Below are 26,185 nucleotides of genomic sequence, written 5' to 3'. Positions count from 1 at the left end.
AAATTGGTGCCTTCCTACAGACATCACCTCCTGTCACATGAGACGACCACCGATAAATTGTTGAAGAAATGGCTGCATAACAACAACAAACCAGTCGGATGGTTGCGCTGCTCTTATGTGAGACATCAGGGGAGCGCTAATGAGACGACACAGTTTAATTAAGAGCTTCAGTAACGAGTAAGTGATGTGATAAGGGTTTTAGGGAGTGGAGGGGTTATTGTTCCTACAGAGACACAAGGGGAATCACCCGAGGATGGGAAGTGACCCACATTTCCAAAGAGGAAAGATGGGGGTAACCCCACATCCCCCCTAGGGCAGTTCACTGATTGGTTCATTACACATTGTAAACATGTCTACGACCCCCCACCCTGGTACACACATGCAAACACACCCTGCCCCCTTTCCAGTCGGTCCATGATCATCCTGCCCTGATAAAGACCAACGTCCAGATTCCTTCACCGCACTGATCAGATTTATACATAACTGCAGTAGAATTCAGTCTGTGCAGGAGGGGGGGGGCTAGTCAGTAATAGTACAACCTGTTCACAGACAAGGAAGCAATGTAAAACAAGCTGACATGAACTGAGCTCACCTTTAGTCCTCCCTGTATTATTCAGCCATGTGGTCAACCCCCATTACACGAGGCAAACAATTAATGGAGATTGAGATTTGTTATTTTCTTAATAATAAAGATAATGTATCTGATGAGTGTCATGTGTTAAACATCCTTGGGCCAACATGTTTTTCAGTTAGTAGACAGGTGTACTTTTTACCTGTGGGTGTTTTGACACCTCACACCAAGATGGTCTGCTGTCACTTGGAATCAGTGCCAGGAGCTGTATTCATCTGGACAGTTGTGCAGAGGGGGAAGCTGTACGGTTAAAACACATGTATTAAATTCTAGGTGCGTTGCACACTAGGTGATCTACCTTTACCGTGTGATGTCTGCATCTCCCTGCTCTGCATCGGTTGTCACTTCCAGTTACTGCTGCCTCACTGGCTGGACATTGTCCTCAGGCGACGGTGCTGCTGGCAGCTGCACTCAGATGGAACAGAGGACCGACATGCTGCCGCTGGGTCTAGTGTGGAGACTTACAGCTGCTTCAAAAGGAAACAAAAGAATAAACCACACAACACAACATACAGGAAGACTGTGTGTTGTAATAATAAAAGAAATGTAGACACACAAGGGCATCAAAAACAATAAAGAAATACCAAAAGAAAGGAAAACATGGTTAAAATGATTCCAGCTCATTAGTCTATAAATATAGCTCAAACACACCAAACACAATGGTACTAAATGAGCTTTTTTATACCATACCAGGAAAATGTGTAATTTGGGCCTATTTAAATAAAACCCAACTAACATTGGATTTCTTTGCATGATGTAGCTTATATTTAGGAATTACATTCCATAATATCATATACACCATGACCTGTAGCGTTTAACCCAGATTTCCAAAGACAAAGGGATGCCAAACAACCTCTTTCCAATAAAGTGAGATTGTTAATTGTGATGCCAGACATGCATATTTATGTTAAGTATTTAAGTATTTGAAATTTGTCTTTTATAGTATCCATGAGAAAAGAGCACAAGAGTGAGTAGTTGTACATCTTAGATATTTAGAGTATGTGTATTATTTCCACCTGGCCTCAGTAAAACCTTCAACCATCAGACAAACTGTGTATGTCTCAGTCTTTGGCGCCACCAGCTGTTCAAACTAACCTGAAGGAGATGATCAGACTGAGAAAGCATCCTCAGACAAAAGATGAAAAGTAAAATAATAATAAATAAATGAAAATAATATTCATTATAATAATAATGAATATTGAATGTTTGTGAAAATCTACTTCCTATGGTGCTACTTCTGCTTGTAATAGAGTATTTTCTTATAGGTATGAGTATTATGTACATCTGCCAGCTCCAGATGTCGTTTAACGGTGAATTTGACCTGATGAACAACTAAAAATGAACTAATTGTTAGTTCGGTCTTTGAACATTGGTCTTGATTTGATGGCAGAACTCTGCAGACCCTGAACGCACCTCCGTGGTCATGTGACCCCGCCGACTCCACCTGGTCCAAAAGAAAAAAGCTTTAAAAGAAGCAACAATGGACAGAGACGAAAGCCCCAATGCTGTCATTTGCAAGTTATGTGGAAATGCCTTCACTCTGCCTGGTAGTGTGTTTACAATATTATCATATTCTTGTTTTATAATTTATTTAACTAAAAAACTCCATTAGCCTAGCCTGCTAGCTCGCTTGCTAGTGTTAGCTAACAAGCTAGCTGCAGCCGCTAGCTAGCTTGCTACACAAACAGGTGTTAGCAGGTGATTAATGGTGCTAAAAATATACAACACGTCTGTTGTTAATATAAAAACTAACAGATCGTGTAGGTATGGGGCATTTGATGTAGTTTATTTCTGGGAAGCTGTAGTTAAACCAACTTTAAACTCGTGTAGACTCCACCTGTCGCACCAAAGCGAAGTGCAAAAACCAATTCTGTGTTGAAACCAACTCATTGTTAAGTGATAAATAATATTAATTAAAGAAAATGGGGAAAATTGTAAAGAAAAATAATTTGTGTGGTTTGGAGATTTGGACAGATTTTATCAAATTTGATGTGCGTTACAGAACAAGCAGCTTTACAGGTGTTGGACAGGTGATATATATATTTTTTATTATTATGCAATTTATTATTTTTAAATGAGTCCAAGTTAGTAACTGTCTCTAAATTGCTTACAACGTGGGGGATTACAAAATATCCTCTCACCAATACATTTCTTAATATTAAATAAACCCATCATATTTAGACAGGGAGTGGTAATAAGTATAGTGAACTGTATCTGCTTATCTGTTACACTGAGCACATTATTTCTACTTACCTTAATTGCATTGTATTGCAATTAATACAATTAATTTTAATTGTGTCTTTTCTTTTCCAGAAGATGAAGTTGACGGCAACCTCCCTCGTGCACTTTTATGTGGTCACATCTACTGCACGTCTTGCCTGCGGTCAATTCAATGTGACTGTGTCATTAAATGTCCAAATTGTGAGGTAAAAAGTACCAAAAACATTATTCTTGTAGTTCAAGACTGGCAAGTACCTTAAGTACTGAACAAAGTAAATGAAACACATTAACAGTTTAACACAGGATCATTCTCAGTTTGTCAAAATTTAATAAGAATAAGTGAGTCACATGAAGGCATATTTTGAATCATATACGGACAAATAGGAACAAAATATCAAATAGAAAGAAAATAATTGCTTGATTTGCATGAAAGTCAAGGCTGAACATTTTTAAGTGGAAGGATAACGGTAAAAAAAAATGTTTTAACTGTTAAAGGTTGAGTCTACACTTCCTGAAGGTGGGGTGGATGGCCTACATGAAGATAGCAGAATTATCGGGCTCATCTACACAGCTAAAATTAACAAAATAAAAAGGTAAAATCAGCTCTGAATGTCACACAGTTACTTTTACAATGATTTTAAAAGGCTTTTTCCTCTTCTGTATCCTAGACTTTGATATTTTTCTTTGTCATTTGTTATGATATTTCCTGAAGCCTCCGGTGGGACAGGTCAAAGAATCAAAGAAGGATCAAATTATCACCCTCCCAAGACATCAATGCCAATATTGACGATATGGTGCAGGTACGTTTGGGGTGACATACATATATTCACTGAAATTGATCATGATTAATTGCTTTCTATATTGCCCAGCCCTAGATTCAGACAGGTGGAATAAAAACTAGTAAATTGCATCTAATAAAGAGGTAGATATAAAATAGGCCTTTTGTTGAACTTTGACTGATTCAAATAGTTTAAATTCTCATATTATTTTGTTCAGCCAGCTGATATCGAGAACATTGAGAGGGCAGTAGATGAAGCGTTGGCTCAGGCTGCAGAAAATCTTGCCCAACTGGAACATATCCATGAGGTGAAAGCTGCATTCATTGTGTAGAACGTGGTTTTAAACATAAAGTATAAATAAATAATTTGGGCGTCAGAAAGAAAATGGTAAATCAGAAAAGTTTGTTCTGTGAATGTGTTGCTGGATCTACGCAGAGTCTGACAGCTGGTCTGGCAGAACAGGTGAAGAGAGAGAGAGCTCGTCTGGAGGTGGAGATTAAGCAGGTTGCAGACAAGGCTTTACATAGTGTCCAAAGGTGGTATGTATAACCAATCAAAATATGCAAAATATTACTAGTTGTTTGTTTCCACAAAAGGTTATTTTGTTGATTAATCATTTGGTCTCTTAAAAGCATTAGAAAACCATAGAGCTCAAACTGACTGTTAAAAAGTTTTTGCTTTATTGTAAGACCAAAAAAAGCTGTAAATCACCCTGTTTTCTTTGGAAAATGACTTGAAATTAATTGATTATTAGAATAACGAAGCAGCTCTACTGTCTGTTTAATTTCATGTTCTTTGTAGGGTATTTATCTATACGTATAAAGCCTGTGATTTCACACGCGTTGCTTTTCTAAGTTTGGAGAGTTGGCTTTATCTTGATGCCCGTCATTTATTTATTTTTTTCTTCCGCCTGTAGGAGGGATGTGCAGTTGAGTCAGCTGACAAAACTGGAGTCACACTTCTCCACCAGCAAAGCGGAGGTGTGCCGTGTCCAGGAGAGGTTGAAAGCCCTGGACATTGCCATGCAGATGGCCAGAGAAGTACGCCGGGTTCCCTCTCTGGGGCAGTACTGCACCTTAGACCAGGTATGAAATTCAAGATTCAAAGTATTTTATTTAACACTGGTGGTTATTACTGAAGTGACTACAGGTACATCTCAACAAATTAGAATATTGTGAAAAAGAAAATTTATTAATCTTGATTTTATGGTTTCACAATATTCAAATTTGCTCAGATGCACCTGTAAAGACATGGCAACTGATGCTTACTAGTAAACTCTTAATGTGTGTGATACAATAAAAATAATAATGTCGCAGTTCACTGTTTACTGAATTTCTTGTGTGTTTGTGTAAATGATAGGTTCTGGAGACTTTGCAGGCCCCAGTGGATAAACAGTCCTTTGACATGACGTGCCTTAGAGTGGGCTCTAGAATAAGGTTTGTTACTTTACGCCTAATGCATGTTGAACCAAGCATTAGGCTTGTTTGTGAAATACTGAAATTAGAAAAGACAGTTGCAATGTTCATGCACTCTTTCATGTGTCCTGGCATCTAGCTATGTTTTCAAGTCAGAGGGTTTGAACCATGGTTTGACGTTGTCTCTGAAGATGGAAGACAGGAGCCCAAAACCGTAAGTCCTTAATAATCTACTATACATTATTTCACTGGATTAATTTGTGCCTGGGTATAAAACGGTTCTGCTAAAAACCTCTGCCAACTTGTTTCTAGACCATGAGTCAAAAACTTTAACAAAGAACAACAGCACTTTGTGTGTATGTTCTCACAGCTACACTTACTTTATCATATAAATCAGCCGTGGTGATGAGGAGAGTCTCCTCTTTGCCTCTTGAGACGTCACAATATATTGTTAGGAACAGTGTTCTTTGTTGGAATTGAAAATCCTTTTTGAATCATTTTGTTTATTTGCTTATTTAGTAACTGTAATGCCCGGACATACACAGCCCATCCAAAAAAAAAAAGTCACAACCTGGATTTAACTAGGCAAATAGTTCAAAGCAAGTTTTTTTAAACTGTGAAATTGAGATCTTGAAAAATTAGATATGAGATAATGTCATCTTTACAGTTTTAATGTTCTGTTATTTTTGCTGTTTGTGTTTTGAAACAGTCATCTTCCCGTTTCCTTTTCAGCTTGTCTGAGTTACCACCTAAAGGGTTTCACTCAAACAGCCCCAACAGAAAGCTGCCCTGGCAACATGCAGAGGGCAGGAACAGCAACTATATGCCAACCAATTGCGGCATGTTCTCCATGCCACAAAAGAAGGGCCAGCAGAGCCCGAGGGCTAACAGTCCATCGCCACAGGGCTCCTCTCCGAGTCCAAGACCTCGCCGCAGGTCCAGTCTTTCTTGCAAAAGCCTAGACTCGGACCTCGGAACTCCAGATGTAATTATTGAGGAGTTTTTAGACGAGGGACAAGAGAATGGTGTGTGTTTGTGTGTGTGTGTGTCGCTTTTAAAGTCTATTTTGCATCCATTTAAATAGTTCCATATTTAATCTGAACAATCAAATAAACAAGCTGTAATCCATTTTTCCCTAAATGGGTTGTGTCCTTGTGCAGCTGCCCCACCCACTGGGCCTGAGCTGGCAAATGTCAAATGGAGAACCCATAAAAGAAAGAAAAATCTTTATTATGGAAATAAGAAAAATGGTAAGAAAAAGCAGTTGTATGTACAATCAGGTATGTTATATTTATGTTGTATGTCCCTAATGTGTCCCTGTCACCCTTTTTTACTAGACTGTCATGCAGATTTGCTATTTGCTCTTTATTTTTTCTCTTTCCATAACATTTCTCATTTTATTCTCAGTAACACAGTGGGTGGTGGTGACCCACGTTGTGAATCCAAGCCACTTCTATGTCAGCTATGTGGCTGAGAAGAGAGAACATGAGATCCTGTCCAAGAAAATCAACCACCTGTGCTGCAGAAATATTTGTCTTTTCACATCCAGTGACACAGTGGAGACCGGTGTGTGCTTTCATTTCCAGGTCTTCAATGAGAAGGAAAAATAGGGACAATTTTGATCAATGTTAGGCAATGTTTGCTGGAATAAATGCTTAGATCTGCAATTGTTTAGGGATGTTTGAGGATGATTCATTTCATTATTTAGTTTGATTCTTCACGACGACAGGTTAACGTTGTTTTTCATTATCAATTTGTTCAAGCTGCCCACCAAACACCAGTACTCAGAATGCATGTCGGAGTGGAGTAAAACACTTGGCAGCTTTTGTTTTTCTGCTCCTTTCCAGGATCTATGATCTTTGTGAAGTCGAAGGAGGGACTCTGGTGCCGCGCCAATGTGGTCGAAGTCTTGCAGAATGACTGTGTGGAGGTTGTGAAATCCTGTCCAATCACCCAGCTGGCCAGAGTCAAAGTCTTCCTTCTTGACTATGGTCTCACCAAAAGCATCCCTATACAGAGGTCTGCACACAGATGGACAGACGGTGTTTCCAAAAGTGGAGCCTCACAGCTCAGACTTCTAAAGGGACAAATTTGACCACAGCCCACACTCAGAAGCATACCATATTTCCACAGTGTACATAGAATAAATCTGTTTTTATCTGTAATGTCAGACAAGGTTTATAGTTCTGTACAGACTTGTTTCAATACAACCTCGGCTCTCTTTGTCTTCTCCAGTGAGGAGAAGACCACAGAATCTTTGCTGAAGGCTGCAAACAACCACCTAAGGAAGTTGGGTGAGTCACTGAATGCGGATCTGCGTCACTTTACTCCTCAGGCCATCAGATGCTCCCTCAAGGACCTAGTCCCATATGACCTGGTAAGACTACATGCCTAGTATTTGTATTGGACCCAATTAAACTGCTCAAAAACATTAAGGGAACCCTTTATCATCACAGTATCACATAAAGTCTGTTAGACTTAACAGGGTAACAATCTGCTCATTAATCAATCAGCAAATTAAGGTGACAGCAGGTGCAAAAGACTTTGCCTTTGGTGGCCACAAACCATATGCAATGTATACCACATACTGTAGCTGTAGAAGGATGTGTGTTAATTTTGTGGGTGTGTGTGTGTTTCTTTTTTTTTTGTTTGTTTGTTTTTATAGACAAAAGGCTGGAGTAAAGAGGCACAGGTTGAATTCTGCAGTGTGGTTGGCACGTTAGCTGTGGAGATGCGGCCTTTGGGTCAGGACAGAGACTCATTGTTGGTGGACTTGAGGAAAGTTCCCATGGACCAGTCCAGTGATTCGCCCATCTCTGTCAGAGAGTACCTGGTTTTCATTGAAGTGGCCAGGTACAGGTCCACATTACTGGGAACCTTTCTGACAGGGGCTCTTAAATTGATTCAACATCGGATTTACACTTTCTGATTAATCAACCTCACCCCCTTTTTAAATAGGTTTTATTCTCCGGTGTCACTGGGCAGAAGGCCTCTGCTGTACTACCCGCCGGTCTATCCCAAGATCAACACAGAGCTCAATGCCGTGGTCTCCCACATTAACAGCCCTGCTGACTTCTACATTCAGCTGGTATTAAATCTGCATGTGCATATGTAGTACCTACTATTTCAATAATATGTCAGTCTTAGATGTTGGAATTTAATTTTAATTAACTGAAAGGTGGAAAAGAATTATGAAATTTCATGAGAACACCTGTGTGTGTGTGTGTGTGTGTGTGTGTGTGTGTGTGTGTGTGTGTGTGTGTGTGTGTGTGTGTGTGTGTGTGTGTGTGTGTGTGCGTGTGCACTTTCTATTTCCACCTACTAGGTTGACAACATGGAGTCCTTGTTGCTCTCAGCAAAGCTCCAGGATTGTTACAATGCAACAGCGACGACTGGAGAAGACGAACTCAACATCTACTGCCCTGTTATAGGACAGGCTTGTGTTGCCCTCTATGACGACAAGTTATGGTATAGAGCTCAGGTCATAGGTCAGTGCCCTTATATTGTGGTTTTTCACATTTGTGAGCAGAACGAGGACTCATGTTTGTATATTTTTAAGAAAATTAAGTTTGTGTTATGTGCTCTAATTTGGCTAAAAGGGCTTATTTTACAAACTAACCCTGGCATGTGTTTATGGCATGTTTGTGTAGGTCATCCAGGTGGCAGAAAAGTGGAGGTGCGGTATGTAGACTTTGGCAATAACAAAATCTTGTCCGTCAGTGACTTGAGGAAGATCAAGAATGAGTTCTTTGCCCTTCCTTCCATGGTGAGAACATATTTGTTTGATCAGATAGTGTTTATTGGATTTTTAATGAATACCTTAACATAATATACACCTGCTTCAAACAGTCCTGGCTAAAATATTTAATTTTAAAGTTGTTTCCTACTCTTATTTGATAATTAAGCTTAAGGCATTAAGATTGGTCACAGTTATTATAATACTAAATGTCTTACACTTCAGCTCTGCACTTGAATGAATCTCCCAAATGTTCCATTAGCAAATATTACAGTTAATATGCACCAAGTCTCTTCTGCTGTCTAGGCAATCCACTGCTGTTTGTCTGAGGTGATTCCTCTGGATGGAGAGAACTGGAGTGAAGCCTGCACGAACAGACTGATCAGCCTGGCTCATCAGAAACTGGTCACTATTATGGCAACAGGTAGGACGTATTCAGGTGTAGATAATAGTACTTCTTTCTTAGAACGATGGAGTACTGCCAGATTTTTATGTGTATAATATTACACTCACCAAAATCCACCCACCTTTTTCTCTCCTTGTTTGACGTCTTTGTTCATTATTGTGTCCTGTGTACGCCTCCAGGAAAAGTCCCTAAAACTGAGCCTCTGCCAGTCAAACTGTTTGAGAGTGGTCTGAACGGGCCACTGGCCAACATAGCTGAGCTGCTGGTCAAAGAGCAGCTGGCCTGCTTCAGAGTCGGGTGAGAAGTGTCTCCTGCATTATGTATTTGTAGGACTAAGTAGAACAAAGCCAATTATTTAACAAATGTTGAATTTAGGATCGAGAAATTTTCACTGATTAGACAAAATTGCAAGGTTGTGCATTTTTTATAGTGTAATCACAAAATCTCAGTCCTGGAGAAACTAAAGATTGTAGATGGTTTACTAAGAGCTTAACAGTTATTTAAGGAGGAATTGATTCTGTTTGATATTGTTATCTGTAAATGCTGTATTTTTGTCATTTAGAATAAAATCCACACATGCCAGTTCTCCTGGTGATGATTCTGCCATATGGGATCCTCCACTTGAGCTCAGCTCAGAACTGGAGGGCCTTGATAGCCCAGACCAAAATGTCCCTGGAGAGCAGGATTGGGAGCTGCTGGACCTTCAACCTCAGCTGAAGCTTCCTGCTCAACTCAAGGATCTGAAAGTCAGAGTCAGCCATGTAAATTCACCAAGTAGCTTTTATGTCCAGCTCAGTCAGTATGACTCCCATCTCAAAAGGTTAGCAGTTTTCTTCTATGTAAAGCACCAAATTTTCCAAAAATCATAAATACTAACTTGAATGATGGTTCTGCTAAAAATATTAATTATAATGTTGAGTCAATGCTGTTTTTAACGCTGTTATTAAACATTATTAAGCTATATTCGCTGGTCTGAGCTTCTTGAATGTGAAGACTCTCCGTAAGGTTTTAAGTACTAGGCAAGAACAAGAAGCTTCACAATAAAATCGCTAGTTGCTGCTTACTCAGTTATTCAGATCTACACACTTGTCTGACAGCATTTGACCTACAACATGGGGTAAATTAAACGAATATACTCGCAGCATCTATGTTTGTTTGCTTTGTTTTTCAGGATATGCGAGCTGGTGAAGCAGCAGTGTGGAATCACAGAGCCCCAGGATGTGGTGTGGAAGGAAGACATGTACTGTGCTGCTAACATTAATGGGGTTTGGGAGCGAGGACAGATCTGCTCTGAGGTCACATCCAGCAATATTGCAGAGGTGGAAAAGCTGTGACTCCCATTTTGAACCCTGCATCACGATTAAAGCTTTTAATTTAACTTAATTTAATTTCTCATTGCTGACTCTTTCTCTCTGTTGGCTGACAGGTGATGCTCTGTGACCATGGCAACAAAGTGAAGCTCCATGTCAGCAACCTGCGGCCGCTGCCGTCCTCATTGACAGGCTCTATGTCACTGGAGTGTACTCTCACCGACATCAGGTTTTACACAAAAACCATCTGAGACATGTACATTATATATTAATCCAGTGAACAGAGATAAACCTTCCAAAATAAATATTGTTATCTGTGTAGATTTGGTCGTCAAACTATTCTTATCATCTCAGGAGAACATTATTTATTGTGGTACAAGGTGCTGAGCACATGTTTATTTACATGTAAATAAAAGTTTCGAAGCTGCTAATGTTTCTATTTGTCCTTCTTTATTATGGCCACGTCCATATAGTCTCCCACCCACTTTTGTTTTGGATGATTCATAATCTTACTCTGATTTCTTCCTCGCTCTCCGTTCTGTCTCCCAGGCCAGCAGGAGGCCGATCTACCTGGACAGCTACAGCATGCGACTTAATCTCTTACTACCTGACTGGAGCCTCAGCTGTTGTGACCATCAAGGTTTTACTTTACTTTTTCAAAGTACCAAAGATGTTTCATTTAACTGCAAATTTATTTTAGAAACATATTAGGCATCCTTATCTTCAGATTTGTATGTGTTATTAAAATATTGTCTTTATACTGTCTTCTATATATATGCTTTTTTTTTTTTCTTTGGCTGTAGTGACCTAGTTTTTCTCTGTTGGTGTTCTTCAGGAGTTGACAGACGAGCGTCCTGTACCTGTCACTCTGTTCTGCTCCAACAAGATGGGACAGTTTGTCAGCATTGCAGACTTTCTTGCCAGTGAAGGTCTTGCTCTCAAGGAAAGAAAACCAAGGTCTGTGTTTGCATGTATCACATGCACTGAAAAATGTGCTTTTATGACTGGTAAATCCTTTCTAACATAATAAACCTTTATTTTTTTTACTTTTTTACATGAATACTGTGGTAACATCCTCTCATTCTGATGCAGAAATAGATACTTAGTTGATTTGTATGTTTGACTGTCTTTGTTTTTGTCGGTCCTTTTTCCTTCATCAGTGACAACACAACGACTCACATATTTACAGATCAGACTTCACCGTACACCACAGTCTAAAAGATCCTATAGAAATAATAGATTTTTTTTTACCATGAACTCAGTAAATATTGCAGAATGTTTTCCATAACATTTTATCAAAGATTTCATTTTTGATGCATTGTATTGATGCCAGCTGAAGAAGTCTTTTTCCCTAAATCACTCAGGGTTAAGACAGCCATGAATACTTTGTACTATCACCACAGGTTAGTTCTTCTGCAGCTACAGAAACTGTATATGTTGTTTTTTTTCCAGAGATGCTGTTAAACCCAAAGAAAGTGATGCACAGTCTTCAGTGAGCGAGATGCAAACGAAAGGTTCTGATGGCGAGAAACAAAACACTCCTGAACCTACAGCTTCTCTCATTCCCACCTGCTCCGTCCCCAGTGTCGTCCCTCCAAAACCAGCCCCTCGCACAATTATATCTGCTGAGAAGGTGATCAAACACACACACCCACACACACCATTTTGATACCAGATTACAAATACTACTGCAAAATGTGCTGAATATAACAAAAACTAAGTAAAATATGTATGTGTACTCTCTGTACTGCGTTTGTGTGCAGGTGAAGACTCAGTTGTACCTCCCCCCTGAGGTGCCGTGCCTTGGTCACATCCAGATAAGTGTTTCTGCTGTTGCAGACGACGGTGTCATTTACGTCAGAACACAGAATGCAGGTGCACTTATAAAAAGACATAATCACTCATTTTAAATGCTGCACACTTTGAATCTTTTGTTTCAGAATGTATGTGTCATACAATCCCTAAAATAATTACACTTTCTGTGATTTCCTCAGAGTCTCAGCTGGAGGCGCTAAGAGAGAGGATTCAGCAGAGCATGAAGACCCTGCCCAAGCAGAAGCCCTACACATGGAGGTCGGTCCAGGGCTGTGCCGTCATTGGACCTGATATGTTGTGGTACCGAGGGCAGCTGCTGGAAGTGCTGGGAGGACACGTTAAGGTCTGGTTTGTGTAACCTTGAAATTCAAAGTTAAATGTGTGTTTTCAAAGACAGCAAAGCAATTATAGTTTAAAATTTGGATGGACTTGTGTTAGTTAGTGACAGCTTTTATATATTCTTCATCAGTGTTTGTTTCTGTCTCTGTGTGTCAACAGGTACAATATGTGGACTACGGTCTGGTGGAGACCATCCCAGTGGTCCATGTGTACCCCAGGCTGCTGTGTGACGACGTCCCTCAGCTCTGTATGCCCTGTCAGCTTCACGCCATCAACCCTGTACGAGTTTGTCACACAGCAAGAAAAACAAGAGGATTGTTCTTATTGTAAAAATATTATCGAATGATGCTGCTGATTTGCTTTGGTTCCTAATAAATCATATAATAACCCAATAAAACATATTCACCCTGTATGTTTTTCTCTCTTCAGGTTGGTGGGAAGTGGCAGCAAGATGCAGTAGCCTTGATGAGGGAGGTGCTGCTGAACCGCTGTGTGGACATCCAAGTTGTGGTAAATCACACTCATTAGCAGCTGTAGTGGTTTGATAGTCAGGAACTTGAATGGTAAAGTAGTTGCTGACCCCTGGTGCGTATTTGTGTGTGTGTGTGTGTGTGTGTGTGTGTGTGTGTGTGTGTGTGTGTGTGTGTGTGTGTGTGTGTGTGTGTGTGTGTGTGTGTGTGTGTGTGTGTGTGTGTGTGTGTGTGTGTGTGTGTGTGTGTGTGTGTGTGTGGTAGGAGCTCCCTACGGATTCAAGAGGACCGGTCACAGTTGAGTTCTTCCTAGACGGGCTAAGTCTCAGCAGGATCCTCTGTCACCATCAACATGCCTCCATGATTGTCGACCCGAGTGTCGTGGTACAGAAGGTCTGCGTCCTGGTTTCTGTGTCTTTGTGGCCAAAGATGAACCAGTGCTGTCATCATTTACTCAGGATTATTTGACTCTCTTTGCAGGAACACTCTCCTACACCCTTCCTGGATGACTGGGACATTGACACTGAGGTACTAAAGGAGCAAACAAGTCTGACTTCAGTCGGACTTCAAGTCTTTACCTGTCTAAATATTGAGGCTGATGCTGTGTTTCCAGGGTCTGAAGAGCCCCGGGGAGCCGATGCTGGGGCCCTTTGTCTACGCAAACCTGCCTCAAGAGGGACAGAAGTTTCAGGTCAGGGTGAAGCACCTGTGGACACCTAACGAGGTAACTACTGAGGCATCATTTCAAGTTTTGTTTTGCTCATCTGAAAACTCTCTGCATACTTCCCTGCTGCTTTAACTGATTTTGATTCTTTATCTGTCTTGCAGTTGTTCTTGTGGCCTTTGGAGGGAACGGCAGATGTGGAGGTGGACGGAGAGACTTTGGATGAGGCTCTGACCAGAATCAATGAAAACATTAACAGTCTGTCTCGACTCACCAACTTCCGTCCTGGTAACGTTATACTGGGATGCTGGGTGCTGCTGAAAAGATGATTTAAACATTAGTTTCTTTCATTAAACAAATTTATAGGTGGAATATCCTTTCTGCTTGTGGTTTCCAGGGAGTCCCTGTCTGGCAGAGTACAGTGATGGGAAATACTACCGGGCCAAGTTGTTAAACGTCACCAGCGTGGAGCCAGTCATGATCCTAGTTCAACATGTTGACTTTGGCTCCGATGACACTTTGCCCACCAGCAAGTATGAACTCTACACACTGTAAAGTAATGAAGTTGTGATGTGCAGACCTATACTCGCAGCGTCTGTCACGTCATTTGTTCTTTCAGGCTGCGTCAGATGCCAGCCGAACTGCTGCAGTTCCCATCACGGGCTCTCAAGGTCAAAGTCGCCGGCTTCAAGGCTCCGAGTGTCAACACGCAGCAAGACGTGCTCCCCTACAGCCCGACGTGGAGCATGAAGGCTGCGATGGAAATGATCGACCTGTTACACAGCAACATCACAGCCTGTGTGGTGGTAGGAAACGCATAACTAAGGTTTATTGTGAGCAATGTGCTTCACTTATGTGTACTGGACCTGGATCTTCTCTGTGTATTTGTTGTAGCTTTTCATACTTATAAAAAACTAAAATAACTCAAGATTTGTCAGAGTCTTATCTTTCTGTTGAGCGTCTCGTCCTTTTTCTTTGTTCAGGTGAAGGAACCAGAGCTCACAGTGCTGCTGTACAACGAGGATGGAGAGTTGGTCCATCTGCCGCTGATTCGCAGCGGACTGGCTGAACCCGAGTGAAGCAGCGTGACAGCCCACTTCTCCCACAGGTTCTTGTTAGTATTCAGCTTTATATCACCTTTTAAAATACGTAGTTTTAGTGTGTAGATGTCTGCAGCTCGTTATTTTAATCACAGTCTGACTGTAAAGGTCAGTTAGTGGATTTGAATTAATCGTCCAGGTTGTGAAAGTTTTCAGCAGCTTTTCTGTTCTAGTGCAAAATGTGAGTGTTTGAATCAGATCAATTCTGGATTTTTTGTTTTACAAACACAAAAACAAAACCAAAGGTTAACTCCTAGTTTGTTTTTTTCCCCATCTTGTCCTCTTCAGGGTTCTTCTCAGACGTCCTGTTTGTGATCATCCTGATTTAATTCTCTCACTGCTGGTTTTATTTCTTTTTAGTCTGTTCCAAGTTGTGTTGTGTGTTGCTATAGAGCAGTGATTTTATTTGTTTTTGAAATATAAGCTTGGCTGCTGTGTTCGAGCAACTCCTTGACTTTGGCACTTTGTTTTCTTGACATTGGACTCGTGACACGAATTGTCTGAGACGTACAGATTAAAGTCGTCTAACCTTTCTGTAGTGTTTTCTTTGTAACTGAAGTTTCTGCTAGTTCTCTGTGTACTATCGAGAAATACATCGTGACAACAGCTGCAAAGTAAAAACTCATGATTTGACCAAAAAAACATTTATTTTACAAAAACTGTACAGACAGCTAAGACAATAAATATGTATTAAACCTTTATACAAGTTAAAATTATGACTGACTATTCACACAGCACACGGAAGCAGTTTTCTTCTGTACAGATTTGATTATTTCCAGGCCTTTACTGGAAATGTAAACAATATGAATCAAGTCTTTCTCAGTTTGAGGTACTGTTCAGATTTATAAGACTAAAGTTTGGTAGTTGTTCAAACTATTGTCTCAAATGACAAAAGATTATTTTATATTTAAATAAATTGTGCATCACTGAAACACTAAAGGTGACCTACAGTTTATCCTTGAAATCTAACAAACACGGTAAAAGATTAGCTCATCAAAAAGCCACGTTTTCATCCAGGTTTACTTGCTGTTGTCTTTCCTACCTTTGTTGGCACATTTTTACACCTATTGGTGCATTACTGCCACGTGTAGTTCTGCGTTAAGCTGTGTCCTTGAGCACAAGCGTGACCCACTCATAAAAAAACATCCCTCCCCGGCACTACTGGAAAATGTCATGTACTTTATTTTGCTCGTAGGTGTTCAGCTTTAAAGTGAAAGGATTTTTTTAAACCACTAGTCACATGTTAGAGCAAGGAGTAGGTCAATGTTTTGTTTGCTGACAGGGGCACATAAGTCTTCCTGCTGATTTCAAACCATTACACTGATGAATAAAGTGTAACGAGATGTAAAAACACGTAGCAGTGCAGCAACGTTGTGTTGAACAAGAACCCGAAAATATAGAAGAAAACAAAGTTCAGCATCTTTCCTCATCCAGGGATATAACGTTTGATCCTGAATAAAGTTTGTTTGCTCAGAGTATTAATTTTTTATGAGCCTGATCCGAGCACCTCCGAGTTTCAAGATTTTCCAAAATGTCAAAAAAGCCAAAATAGAAAAAGCACCAAATTCCAGCCAGCTGAGCTCGCTGTTGACAAAGGAGCAAGAAAGACAAGAATCCTTGTCTCGCAGATTCACAGTTACACTGAAATGAAGCGTGGAGACACCTTTTCTACGCCCTGTTGTCCAGAACGACGTTGCCGTCTTTGTCTTTGACCCTGAGTCGTCCGTTGGGGTAGCGGGTTTCCTGTCTGCCGTCCGTGTAGACAGTCTTCACAGTGCCGTCTGGATACTCCCTCCTTTTGTAGTCAGCCGTGTGGATCTCCTTCTGGCCCGTGTTGAAAAGGATCTCTTTGGTTCCATCACTTGGAAATAAAGCACATAATCGTTTTTTTAAAGTTGGAAGTAGGTTAGTAACAAACTCTTAGCAGACAAATCAAAAAATGTACCTAGCTACCTGTAATCAAAATAGCACTTGTAGTTGAAGGTCTTTACATTGTAAAATGCTGCATTGAACAAGTTTTGTATTTGTTTTATATAAAAATGAACAAGTAAAGTAACAGAAAAAGACTGAACACAGTAATAAGAGCATGGAGTAGCTCTATGCAGTACCTAAGTATAGCACAAATCTGAACTGCAGTAGGCATATTTAAGCAGTAATGTGATATTTCTCTCCTCAGGTATCTGGTGTAGTTTTCACCTGATATTTGGTTGAATGGTATCTAGCAGTACAAGACAGAGGTGTGGTTTGAACTTACGGGTTGACCTGGATTATGGTTCCGTCTGTCAGCACACTCTCCTCCCTCCCATCGGGGAACAGGTTCTTGACCGTCTGGTCTGGGAATGTAATTTCCTTGTGGCCGTCTGGAAAATGCTTTTCTGAAGCAGAAATAAAAGAAAACAAAATACATGTGTTGTTCAGTGTAATCAAAACGGTAGTGTGGTGTCTAAGGTCAAAGGTGTAATCACTTCAGCTGATTCTCTACAGTTACTGTGACAAAACAGTGATTTTGACTTCTTGCTAAAATCAGCTAAACTTGGTATTTTTATTGCTTGATGGAGAACATCCATCTGCTCTCACCTGTCTGGTTGTTTGGGAAGTGCAGGACCTCCATGCCGTCTGGGTAGGTGATGTGTGTAGTCTGAGCATCAGCATAGTAGTAGATCTGAGAAGAGGGAGTAGAGCCTCTTTACATTCACAGCAGAATAACCACATTATTTCCACAATAATTACATTTGAAAAACCTCCATATCATTTTACATAAACACACAGTCTATGTAAAATAATTTCTCTTCTGGGATTTAAAGCCGGGGTGTCCAATCCTGTTTGGAAAACAAGCAGGACGGTGGCCCTTGAAAACTGGTATTGGACTCCACTGACTTAAAAAATATGGTTGGTGATGAACTTACGTATCCCTGAAAAAGACTAATAGTGATAATGCAATAAACATCCATTGTTGTAAAACTAAAGTATCTAAAAAGAAACACAGTAAAACTAAGTTAAGTTTGAATACTAGTGTCCTCCAACATGAATAAGGTAAAAGGCCTCACCACTCTCTGGTCGGCTGTGATCTGTTTGGTGTCCCCGTTGAAAAAGGTGACCTTAACCGTCTGTCCGTCTGCTGAAATCTCCTTCCTGGTGCCATTTGGGAAAATGATGAGGCGATCACCACCAGCCAGAACCTTCTCTGTCTAAATGGATCAGAAACAGCTTCATCAGGAGCTTCTACTTCAAACCAGCAGTGATATACAAAGCACGTTGATGTCAGAGAATCATCAGGTTTTTGGAAATAGAAATTTCAAACTGCTAATTCTGCACTTTTAACGGGGTCGATTTGGTAAAGTGTAAACAAATGTAGGTTCAAAAGCAAATCATATAATGTTGAAAGTAAAACATCTTTTCGCTTTCTCACCTTCCCATCAGGGTGGGTTATAACCTCCCGAGCTGCTTCTGCTTCCTCACTGGCTTCACTACGCTCTGGTTCCTTTGGCATGTCCCTTTTCTATAAAAACAAGTTGTTTAAAATCTAATCATTAAACATGAGCACTGTGTCTGAGCCCTGGAGTAGATCAGAGCTTTAAAACCACTAATCAGTTTTCCACTTTTTGTAGCGCTTCAAAACGCTGCATTTCTTACTGGAGAACAGTTGTTTGATTGCTCTTGGCTTGGCACTTTGTCTTGAATCTTGCTGGCAGGTGTTGACCTCTCCTCTGTCCTCTTGCCAGGCAATGAGGATGATGAGGAGGAAGAGGACGCTGGTCCTGCCGGCCTCCTCAAGCTGCTCTTCATTCCTACTAACAATTGACACCAAACAAAAAACAGTGAAAAAAGAATTATTGATGCTCCTTCAGTATTAAAACGCTGATCCAGTCATCAAACCTTTATATGCAGTCGGTTCAAACTAAACTAACTAAAAGAGTGTAAAAGACGTAGAAATACAACCAATTAATTCTGCAGCCTGGATTTTTATGTGAAGTTGTATTAATAGTATTAAGGTGATATAGAGAACTTCAAGAAATATTAATTTTGAGTTAAATACAAATCCAATAACTCCCCTTGAACACTTCAGGCAGTGCATGGTGAAAACACCTGCCCTGCTGAGTTGGATAGTGTGATAAACATAAAAACATAAAAACATGTATTGCAGCTGTTTTAAAGTCAAACTTTTGGACCAAGGCAAACAAATGTGAGTCTGTTTTTGTATCTGGTGAAACAAAGTCACACAGTAACTGTAATAGCTTTAATTCAAGGCAAATGCTATGTATCATTTTTGAAATAAATCAATAAAATTGTATATTTTCATCAACACATAACTGATCTTATTCTCAAAGCACCCTTAGGGAGTTAGAATTTTCCAAAACCTGTGTACAGCAAATCATTGCAGTGGTAGAAATCCTCACCGTACCTGTGGCACCTTGACTGTTCTCCCTGGAGCTGCTCTGAGGAGGGCTGCTGCTGCTGCTTCCTCTGGAGTCAAGGGGGCTCTAAACACAAAGAATCCATTAGTTTAAAGGTCCATTTCAGTCAGATTCAGAAAATAATAATATGACAACAACAAAAAATTTAAAATGAAAATGTATCCTAGCCACATGAACAATATAACCAAGAACAAATGGTACAAACATGCTTACAGCAAATTTTACTCCTTTGGTCCCAGCTGACAAACTGTTTTCAAACATTTTGGGACCATCTTTAATGTCCTTCTCTGCACTGACAGGGTTTTTCTTCCAGGCACTGAGGCGAAGTTTTTCCAATGTACGGACCTTAAATTAAAAGAGAAATTGGATTTAGAATATTTCTATAATTCTAATTCTATTATATAATATTAATTTTAAGACAGGGTTTCATTAAAGTCACCAATTATTTGAGACACAGACGACCTACATTGTGTACTTTTCCTGAACACCTCGATACTGTTGAAGCTGACCTCACTCACGCTACATCTTCTGTATAGGTACAGCTTTACTTTAACGTAAAGCCTGCATAGAAAAGCAAGTGATAGGTCCTCTTATGACAAGAAATACGGTTGGTGGCAGTAACAGCACATTGGTGGTGGTGGATGTTGGTGTCATGGTTCCGTCTTTCCGAACTGCAGCACAAGACCATGGACGTTTGTGTTTCAGAGCCCTTACACCCCAAGATTACACTGCAGGGACTACATTTACAACTAGTTGTGAAGTAATCACAGTGCCTAACCACCTCCAGATGTGGAATTAGTGCATTCCTTCATGACTTTATACATTTAATTTCCAGGCATTTACTTAATCCAGAAGTAAATTGTCCAAATTTTATTTGCTTATTAGTGCTAGGATTAAATTAATACCTCATCCCGTAGAGAACTGTTCTCTTGGTTGAGGGAGTCGATCTGTTGCCGCTGCCGGCTGTGTGTGGAGGCCCAGCGACTCTCCTTCCTCCTCAGCTCCTCCTCCAGGGAGCTCACCTGCTGCTTCAATGCCTGACAGGGTGACAAAGCACAGCTTAAAGGGGAGTTCCTTAGTTTTTGATTTTGTACAGCACATGGGTTTAAATTCTGATTATTGGAACTAAACAGTTCAAACATTCTGGTTTATGCCAACACTTAGTAATCCTATAATATCAATTCATATTCATCTTAACTCATGTCACCTGGATTTCCTCTCGTTCCTTCTTGTCGGGGATGGCTCTGGCAGCTGACGCATGCTTCTCAAACAGTTTGCGTTCCTTTTGCAGCTTCCTGTTCTCCTCTTTCTTGTATTCCTCAAACTTGGCCAGCTCCTCCACTTTCATTTGCTCAAAGTCCAAACGCTCTTTCCTACAAAGACAACAAAGACATACAGTAATCCACACGTATTCCAACCAAAAACAAATAAAACAAACAAAAGGAAATGGTGAAAGAACTAGATGTACATTTTACCCAATAGACTCTAAAATGTATTTGGATCTCTTGCTATAAGGCCTTTACTAGCTTTTGCATAACATATCTTTGTCAAACTGTGTAAGCCAATGAGAAATAATGTAATGGCTAACAGACATTTACCTCTTACCTCTCTTTAAAACAGTAATTTAAATTATATTAAAACAATGCAAATATTTGTCACCTGAGATTTCCTTGTATTTTCTCGTTTTCTTGTCGAAGTTTGGTGAGGGCGGCATTCTCCTTCTTAAATCTCTCAATCTCAATCTCCAGTTCAACCAGTCTCTCCCTCAGCTGTCTAGACTGGACCTGCTGGCCTGGGGACAGGGACACAAAACTGAAAATAATACCTGCTACACACCAAGACAATACCCGATACTTGACTGTCTTTGTAATTAGAGTGATGTTTAAGCTGCAGCTTAAATGTGAGACCATACAGCTGATGTGTGACCATCCTAATTGTTTTGATTTTAAGGCCAAATCTAATCAAACTGTCACAGCATTCAGCCCTCAAAACACATCTCTAAAACTATTTCCTGGAATAGATTTCACATTAAAAGTACATTACATGGCACAATACAATAATTATTTTTAAAAGACTAAAGGGATTTCTTCACCTGTTTCCTCTACTGACTTTTTCGACTCAGGTGCAACTGAAGTGTCAGGAGGAGGGGAAGGAGGGAGAGGTGGATTCTGGGTCCTTGGCTTTAGTGAGGGGAACAACCTTGTCATGAGCTGGGAAGCAGGAGGAGGAGGATCGGGCTCCAGATTAGCTGAACCAGTGACTGTGAGCCTATCCATCTCCACTACTTTGCTCACTGCCACCTTTCTCAACAATGTTCGCTCCGTCAGTGTTGCTCCACTCACTGTTGTCTTGGGACTAACTGGACTGGCTACTTTACTGTTGACTGTAGTGTCCTCCAGGTCATTCCAGGTGTCGTCATCGTCAAACACAACTCTCCCCTGCTGTTCTTTGTCCTCTATCAGAGTTGATTCTTCAGTGTTGCTGGTGACACTGTCCCTCTCACCTTCATCATCATCATCTTGTGTCACATCTGAAGCTGAATCTTTACAACTGTCCTCGTCCTGATAAGATCGTTTATCATACGGCGGATTAGACTGTGCAGGAAAGAACAAGGTGCCAGGAATCAAAAGTGGTTTAACCACCACTTCTCGGTCTTCAAATTCAGAGCTCTGGTGCGTGTCTTCTTTCCCACTGCCCTGTCCTTCCTTGACCTCACTGCTTACTTTGCTTTTGAGTGTATCTTCTCTTCTCTTCACCACAAATGCTTCTGAGTTCACAGAACTGCTTTGAGATGCCAAACCACCACAGTTGTCAACACTACTACACATACGAACAGCACCCATGGGTGGTGACTTAATGGGGGTGGAGGAGAGTCGTCGCTGGTGGAGCCCCTTGGCAGCCTGCAGCTGTTTGTGCTGCTGGTCCATCTGAAGAACCTGTAAGTACAAAGACAGACTTTAAAAATGACACGGCTTTGCAGTCAAGGTACAATTATGTAATTTTAAACAATGAAATCATTTGATGTCATTACTGGCTTCATCTTTTCACTGCTTAGCACACAATGAAGCATCAAGCTACATAGACATAATAATTTAGGAGCACAAATTCATGAATAGTCTGAGAACACAGCAATCACTAGAGAGTTAAATACAACACCTTCATTACAAAAGAAGAGTTGGATGAGAAGGACAACTCCTCAGCCGCCTGCTCCAGCAGTTCAAACTCTCCCAGCTCCATACTTTCCAAATGACGGTCACACTCCCAGTGCTGGAGCTTCTCCTGGAAAGACAATTCAAACGAGTCCTGTGGAACTCCATCCCCTCCTTCTGACCCTGTGCTTCCTTCTCTTGAACCACAACTTTTGTCTTTAGCAGGATCGTGTTCAGTTTTCTCTGGTCCTCCTAACACACCCACCTGTTTGGTTACAGGATTTGGCTGGTTGTTGTGAAGCACAGGTTTCTTCACAGACTGGGCAAAAGAGCCCACTTTCCTTTTAGTTGGCTCCTTTCCTTTTCCCAGTTGTTTGCTTTGTCTGTCTTCTGAACCAATCTGAATTGACACTGGTCCTGCTGTGTTCTGCCTTTGATGACTACCTAAAACCTTTGTCCGACCTGTTTTACCATCAACTTTGATGTCCTGAGGCGACGAACAGAGACCTCTCTGTTGGTTTTCCTTATTGAGTATGGCAGTTTTGCGCTGGACAGGAAGCCCCTGGACTCCATTTATGACACTTTTCTGAAAAGATGCAGGTTCTGAGTTACTACGAGAGATTACTCTGGCCTGGGGTTGTGGTTTGGAGTCCTTCTTCCCCTCTATTTTTGGTAAATTGGCTTTGCATTTGTTGGTAAATCTAGAAAGCCCCTCGCCTCGCTTCAGAAAGGCCCGCTTGGGAATGGCTTGGACAACTTGAGCTCCATCTTGGCTCTGTTGTGGTGAAGAAACACATTGTGGACATATTGAATTTGAACCTCAAAAGTTTCTTTGAATCCACCAATATGGAGTGGCACTGCTTGCCATCACACTTGCATGCACTAATATTATATGTAATGGCTCATAATTAAATCACTGGTAATCTTAGGACTTTGCCTACAAAATTGTTCTGATTTTAAGAACACTGAACTGGCAGATAATTTACTTTTTACAGTTCGTAAGTAAGTCCCTGGTTATTGTTTTTACCTGTTTCTGGGCAGACTTCAGTCTCTGCTCCTCCAGTCTCAGCTGCTCCTCTAATAGCTCCTCAAACGTCAGCTTCTGACCACCAATACCAGGCTGTATAGGTCTTGAGAGGGTCACACACACAAAGCAAAGGCAAGCATACAGACACGTCAGTCACTGGCACTCAAAACGGTAAACATAAGACAGCCACGCTAGCATGTTTCAGCTTAATCACTGGCTTGGTTTATCTCTTTATACAATATTGGATTGCAGTTTTACCTGTCATTAAGGACTTTGTCATTTCCTCTGTTGCCTTCAGTTATAGGCAGACCACTACTTGGTTGTAACGTATCATCACTCTGTTCTTGATCATCTCCTGTAGAGTTCCACACACCTGTAGATAAACACACAGTTTTCACACAGAAGTTAAACTGCTGGCTGCTCTAAAAAACTAAAAATTATGTTTTTCTATGTGTTTTCTTACTGTCTTCCTTGTCATCCATTTCTTTATGAACTTTATGATCTCTTGGAATTCCCTCCAGTCCCCCTGAAAGATGGGCCTGCCTCAGGACACACTTGGAGCCCTGTGGGACTCCATAGCAGTTTATTGTGGGACTGTGTGGGTTCTCTTGATGGTGAGAGGGTCCCTGTATTGACTCTTCCTCCCATTCTGCTCCTGACAGCTCTGAAGTATCTGTGTGATGCAATAAACACATAATGAAGCTATAATTAGTTAGGGAGGGTTTGGCAAATAGATACACATCAGTCTCCAACCTATGTATTTTATATCACCAGTGAAACCTGCAAACTGATGTGCCCACAGTTCTGGTCATTTTTCTATCTTACCATCTATGTAGTGCTGAGATGCATTTATCATTCCCAACAGCTTCTGCTGCTCCTCCTGTAGGCGAAGCAGCTCCTCTAGCTGATGGGCTTTTAGCTGCTCTTGCATGTGCTGCTGCCATTTCCTCAACTGCACAAATACACCAAATATTATATTAAAATTAGGCAGAGTCAATCATCTTTTCCAGAGTATCAATAGGTTTAAAACAGTTCAGAGGTTTAGCTTTTGATGATCTCGCTACTCACAGCAGTTTAAACCTTCATGCTGAAAAAATAATCCACATGAACATATTCCAATGATAGCGATAGTCTAGCAGTCTTGCCACTAAAATACAACTATAAATAACTGCTCCCAGCAGTAACAGAGAATACTGTAATAACTGTTTAGCTATGGATAATCAGCAGTTTAACTGTCAAGTAGATGTCACCACCTTGCATGGTTGTAATAAGAGCTGTCAATATCATCTGTAATGGTCAGGTATTTAAGTATTTTTCTTGAAGATGAGAAAAACGTCTGTGTAGTGTTCATTATGATCAGATCAGCGTACTTATTTAGAACATAAAATAGAAAACTCAATATTATCACAGGTAATTGACATTTTTCCATCCATGGCATAAAGAGAAATAGGAGACACCATATTCGAAAATGCAATAATGCCCTTACTTGCTCTAGCTTCATCGTAAGGGGCATGCTCTGCGTTTCGCTTGCCATCTTATCCAAACTGTCCACCTGTCCACTTGATATTCTTGTGGAGACTGAGCAGAGACCAGTCACTGGCCTGTCAGTCCCAGTCCTCTCTCCTCCAGGCGACTGTGCAAATCCATCTACACCGAGACAGCTGCTGTCTGCGGAGGCCGGCAAAGGGGCGAAGTCGGAAACGAATGAGTCGTCTGGCTCCAGTGACACGGATCCAACGGCAGAGATGTGTTGCAAGGAACTGGCCAAGTCCGGGCAAGGGTTGAGGATCACCCCGGCTCTGGTGCTACTTGGCATCCACCGGGCTAAGAAGTCTGCCTGGGAGTGCTGATGCCCGGCTGGAGATGACATGATAAACGCGCTGTGTCAGGCAGGGCTCGCTAATCCTGGATTTTAAAGTCAGATTACGGTGACAAGATAAGGGTTAATCACACCATAAATAAACACAGGTCCAGATGATGCTCAAAAACTATTTATAGGTTAAATTAAAACTAGCTATTATCATAAGACTCTGGCTTCTGTCGGTTAAACGTAATGCTAGCTAGCCAAGTCAAAAGGGTATATTTGTTTTAAAGGAGCGTTTGGTTAGTCACAAAATTCATCACAGTTGTTTATGAAAACAAAAACAGACTGGGTGACAACATTAATTAAATGCATCTAGCAATTTAGCTCATATTTTGACAGTATTCCTGGTGTGTTTTAGCTAGTTAACGCTAATCTTCGGTACATTTAAAAGGGTCCAGGTGACGAGTTCTTCGTCTGTTGTTAGGCGGCTAATAGTTAACGTACACAAAACAGTTCTCCAGTTTTACGCTGTAGTTACACAGCAGAGTATTTCCACAACTATAATAAAAGTGTAAACGCACATGAAGTTTACCTGTAACACAGAAGAAACGCGGTGTTACTGAAGTTATAAACATTACAAACAAAAGTTTCGAAGCCTGCCGCCATATCAAAACAAAGCCCGCGAGAGTGAAAACGACTACACGCCACTCGCTGCATTATGGGTAATGTAGTTAACGTAATTGTCACAGCAATATGTTGATTTAGTCGTTCTTATTTATATGTAGCTTTTTGTTTTATGTACATATTACATTATTAAAATTATGTAAATTAAACATTTTCACAAATTTAAAAATGACTCCACTGACATTTTCGAAAAACTAGCTTCGTTCGAGCCATATCCGGTT

General features: G+C 40.7%; 2 protein-coding genes across 7 annotated transcripts; one reads left to right on the top strand and one right to left on the bottom strand.

Moving 5' to 3' along the window:
* The first annotated feature begins 2,080 nt into the window (after window positions 1–2,080).
* rnf17 (ring finger protein 17) lies at window positions 2,081–15,368 on the top strand. Of its 2 annotated transcripts, XM_026376739.1 has the most exons (38): window positions 2,081–2,178; window positions 2,945–3,057; window positions 3,347–3,444; window positions 3,564–3,651; window positions 3,848–3,937; window positions 4,066–4,169; window positions 4,547–4,715; window positions 4,990–5,066; window positions 5,185–5,259; window positions 5,778–6,070; window positions 6,206–6,295; window positions 6,453–6,611; window positions 6,893–7,064; window positions 7,281–7,422; window positions 7,711–7,898; window positions 8,004–8,133; window positions 8,371–8,533; window positions 8,696–8,811; window positions 9,088–9,205; window positions 9,367–9,484; window positions 9,750–10,007; window positions 10,359–10,506; window positions 10,614–10,726; window positions 11,047–11,137; window positions 11,333–11,454; window positions 11,950–12,130; window positions 12,261–12,372; window positions 12,492–12,655; window positions 12,811–12,930; window positions 13,081–13,161; window positions 13,386–13,514; window positions 13,602–13,649; window positions 13,735–13,845; window positions 13,950–14,073; window positions 14,183–14,318; window positions 14,405–14,591; window positions 14,769–14,899; window positions 15,174–15,368. In XM_026376739.1, exons 1-37 carry the CDS (start codon window positions 2,112–2,114, stop codon window positions 14,862–14,864), a joined length of 4,791 nt encoding a protein of 1,596 aa, XP_026232524.1. In that variant the 5' UTR covers window positions 2,081–2,111; the 3' UTR covers window positions 14,865–14,899; window positions 15,174–15,368. The 2 variants fall into 2 exon arrangements, with proteins under 2 accessions (XP_026232524.1, XP_026232525.1); XM_026376740.1 differs by lacking the exon at window positions 6,453–6,611.
* Window positions 15,369–15,525: 157 nt separating this feature from the next.
* cenpj (centromere protein J) lies at window positions 15,526–25,976 on the bottom strand. 5 transcript variants are annotated; one of them, XM_026377278.1, is made up of 19 exons: window positions 25,873–25,976; window positions 24,963–25,381; window positions 24,302–24,428; window positions 23,940–24,149; window positions 23,735–23,849; window positions 23,477–23,579; window positions 22,457–23,224; window positions 21,393–22,236; window positions 20,960–21,092; window positions 20,508–20,673; window positions 20,206–20,337; window positions 19,514–19,645; window positions 19,288–19,366; window positions 18,519–18,676; window positions 18,295–18,384; window positions 17,933–18,073; window positions 17,463–17,547; window positions 17,140–17,260; window positions 15,526–16,746 (listed from the first exon to the last, which is right to left on the bottom strand). In XM_026377278.1, the coding sequence occupies exons 2-19, from the start codon at window positions 25,344–25,346 to the stop codon at window positions 16,554–16,556; spliced, it is 3,981 nt and encodes a 1,326-aa protein (XP_026233063.1). In that variant the 5' UTR covers window positions 25,347–25,381; window positions 25,873–25,976; the 3' UTR covers window positions 15,526–16,553. The 5 variants fall into 5 exon arrangements, with proteins under 5 accessions (XP_026233063.1, XP_026233065.1, XP_026233061.1 ...); XM_026377280.1 differs by having other exon boundaries at window positions 18,519–18,673; XM_026377276.1 differs by having other exon boundaries at window positions 24,963–25,333; window positions 25,873–25,972.
* Window positions 25,977–26,185: the final 209 nt, after the last annotated feature.

This window comes from Anabas testudineus, chromosome 21 (assembly GCF_900324465.2).
Source record: "Anabas testudineus chromosome 21, fAnaTes1.2, whole genome shotgun sequence".
Lineage (NCBI taxonomy): Eukaryota > Metazoa > Chordata > Actinopteri > Anabantiformes > Anabantidae > Anabas > Anabas testudineus.
The sequence above is the reverse complement of the archived record's forward strand: the minus strand, read 5'-3'. Positions and strand labels throughout refer to the sequence as shown.

Excerpts from the sequence above, each read along its gene's own strand:
- rnf17 (XM_026376739.1), top strand. The coding sequence starts at position 2,112 with ATGGACAGAGACGAAAGCCCCAATGCTGTCATTTGCAAGTTATGTGGA. Across the intron at positions 8,134-8,370 it reads CTGACTTCTACATTCAGCTG|GTTGACAACATGGAGTCCTT; the intron begins GTATTAAATCTG and ends TCCACCTACTAG. Across the intron at positions 14,319-14,404 it reads GACACTTTGCCCACCAGCAA|GCTGCGTCAGATGCCAGCCG; the intron begins GTATGAACTCTA and ends TTGTTCTTTCAG.
- cenpj (XM_026377276.1), bottom strand. The coding sequence starts at position 25,915 with ATGTTTATAACTTCAGTAACACCGCGTTTCTTCTGTGTTACAG. Across the intron at positions 23,850-23,939 it reads AATGGATGACAAGGAAGACA|GTGTGTGGAACTCTACAGGA; the intron begins GTAAGAAAACAC and ends GTTTATCTACAG. Across the intron at positions 20,674-20,959 it reads AAAATACAAGGAAATCTCAG|GAAAGAGCGTTTGGACTTTG; the intron begins GTGACAAATATT and ends TTGTCTTTGTAG.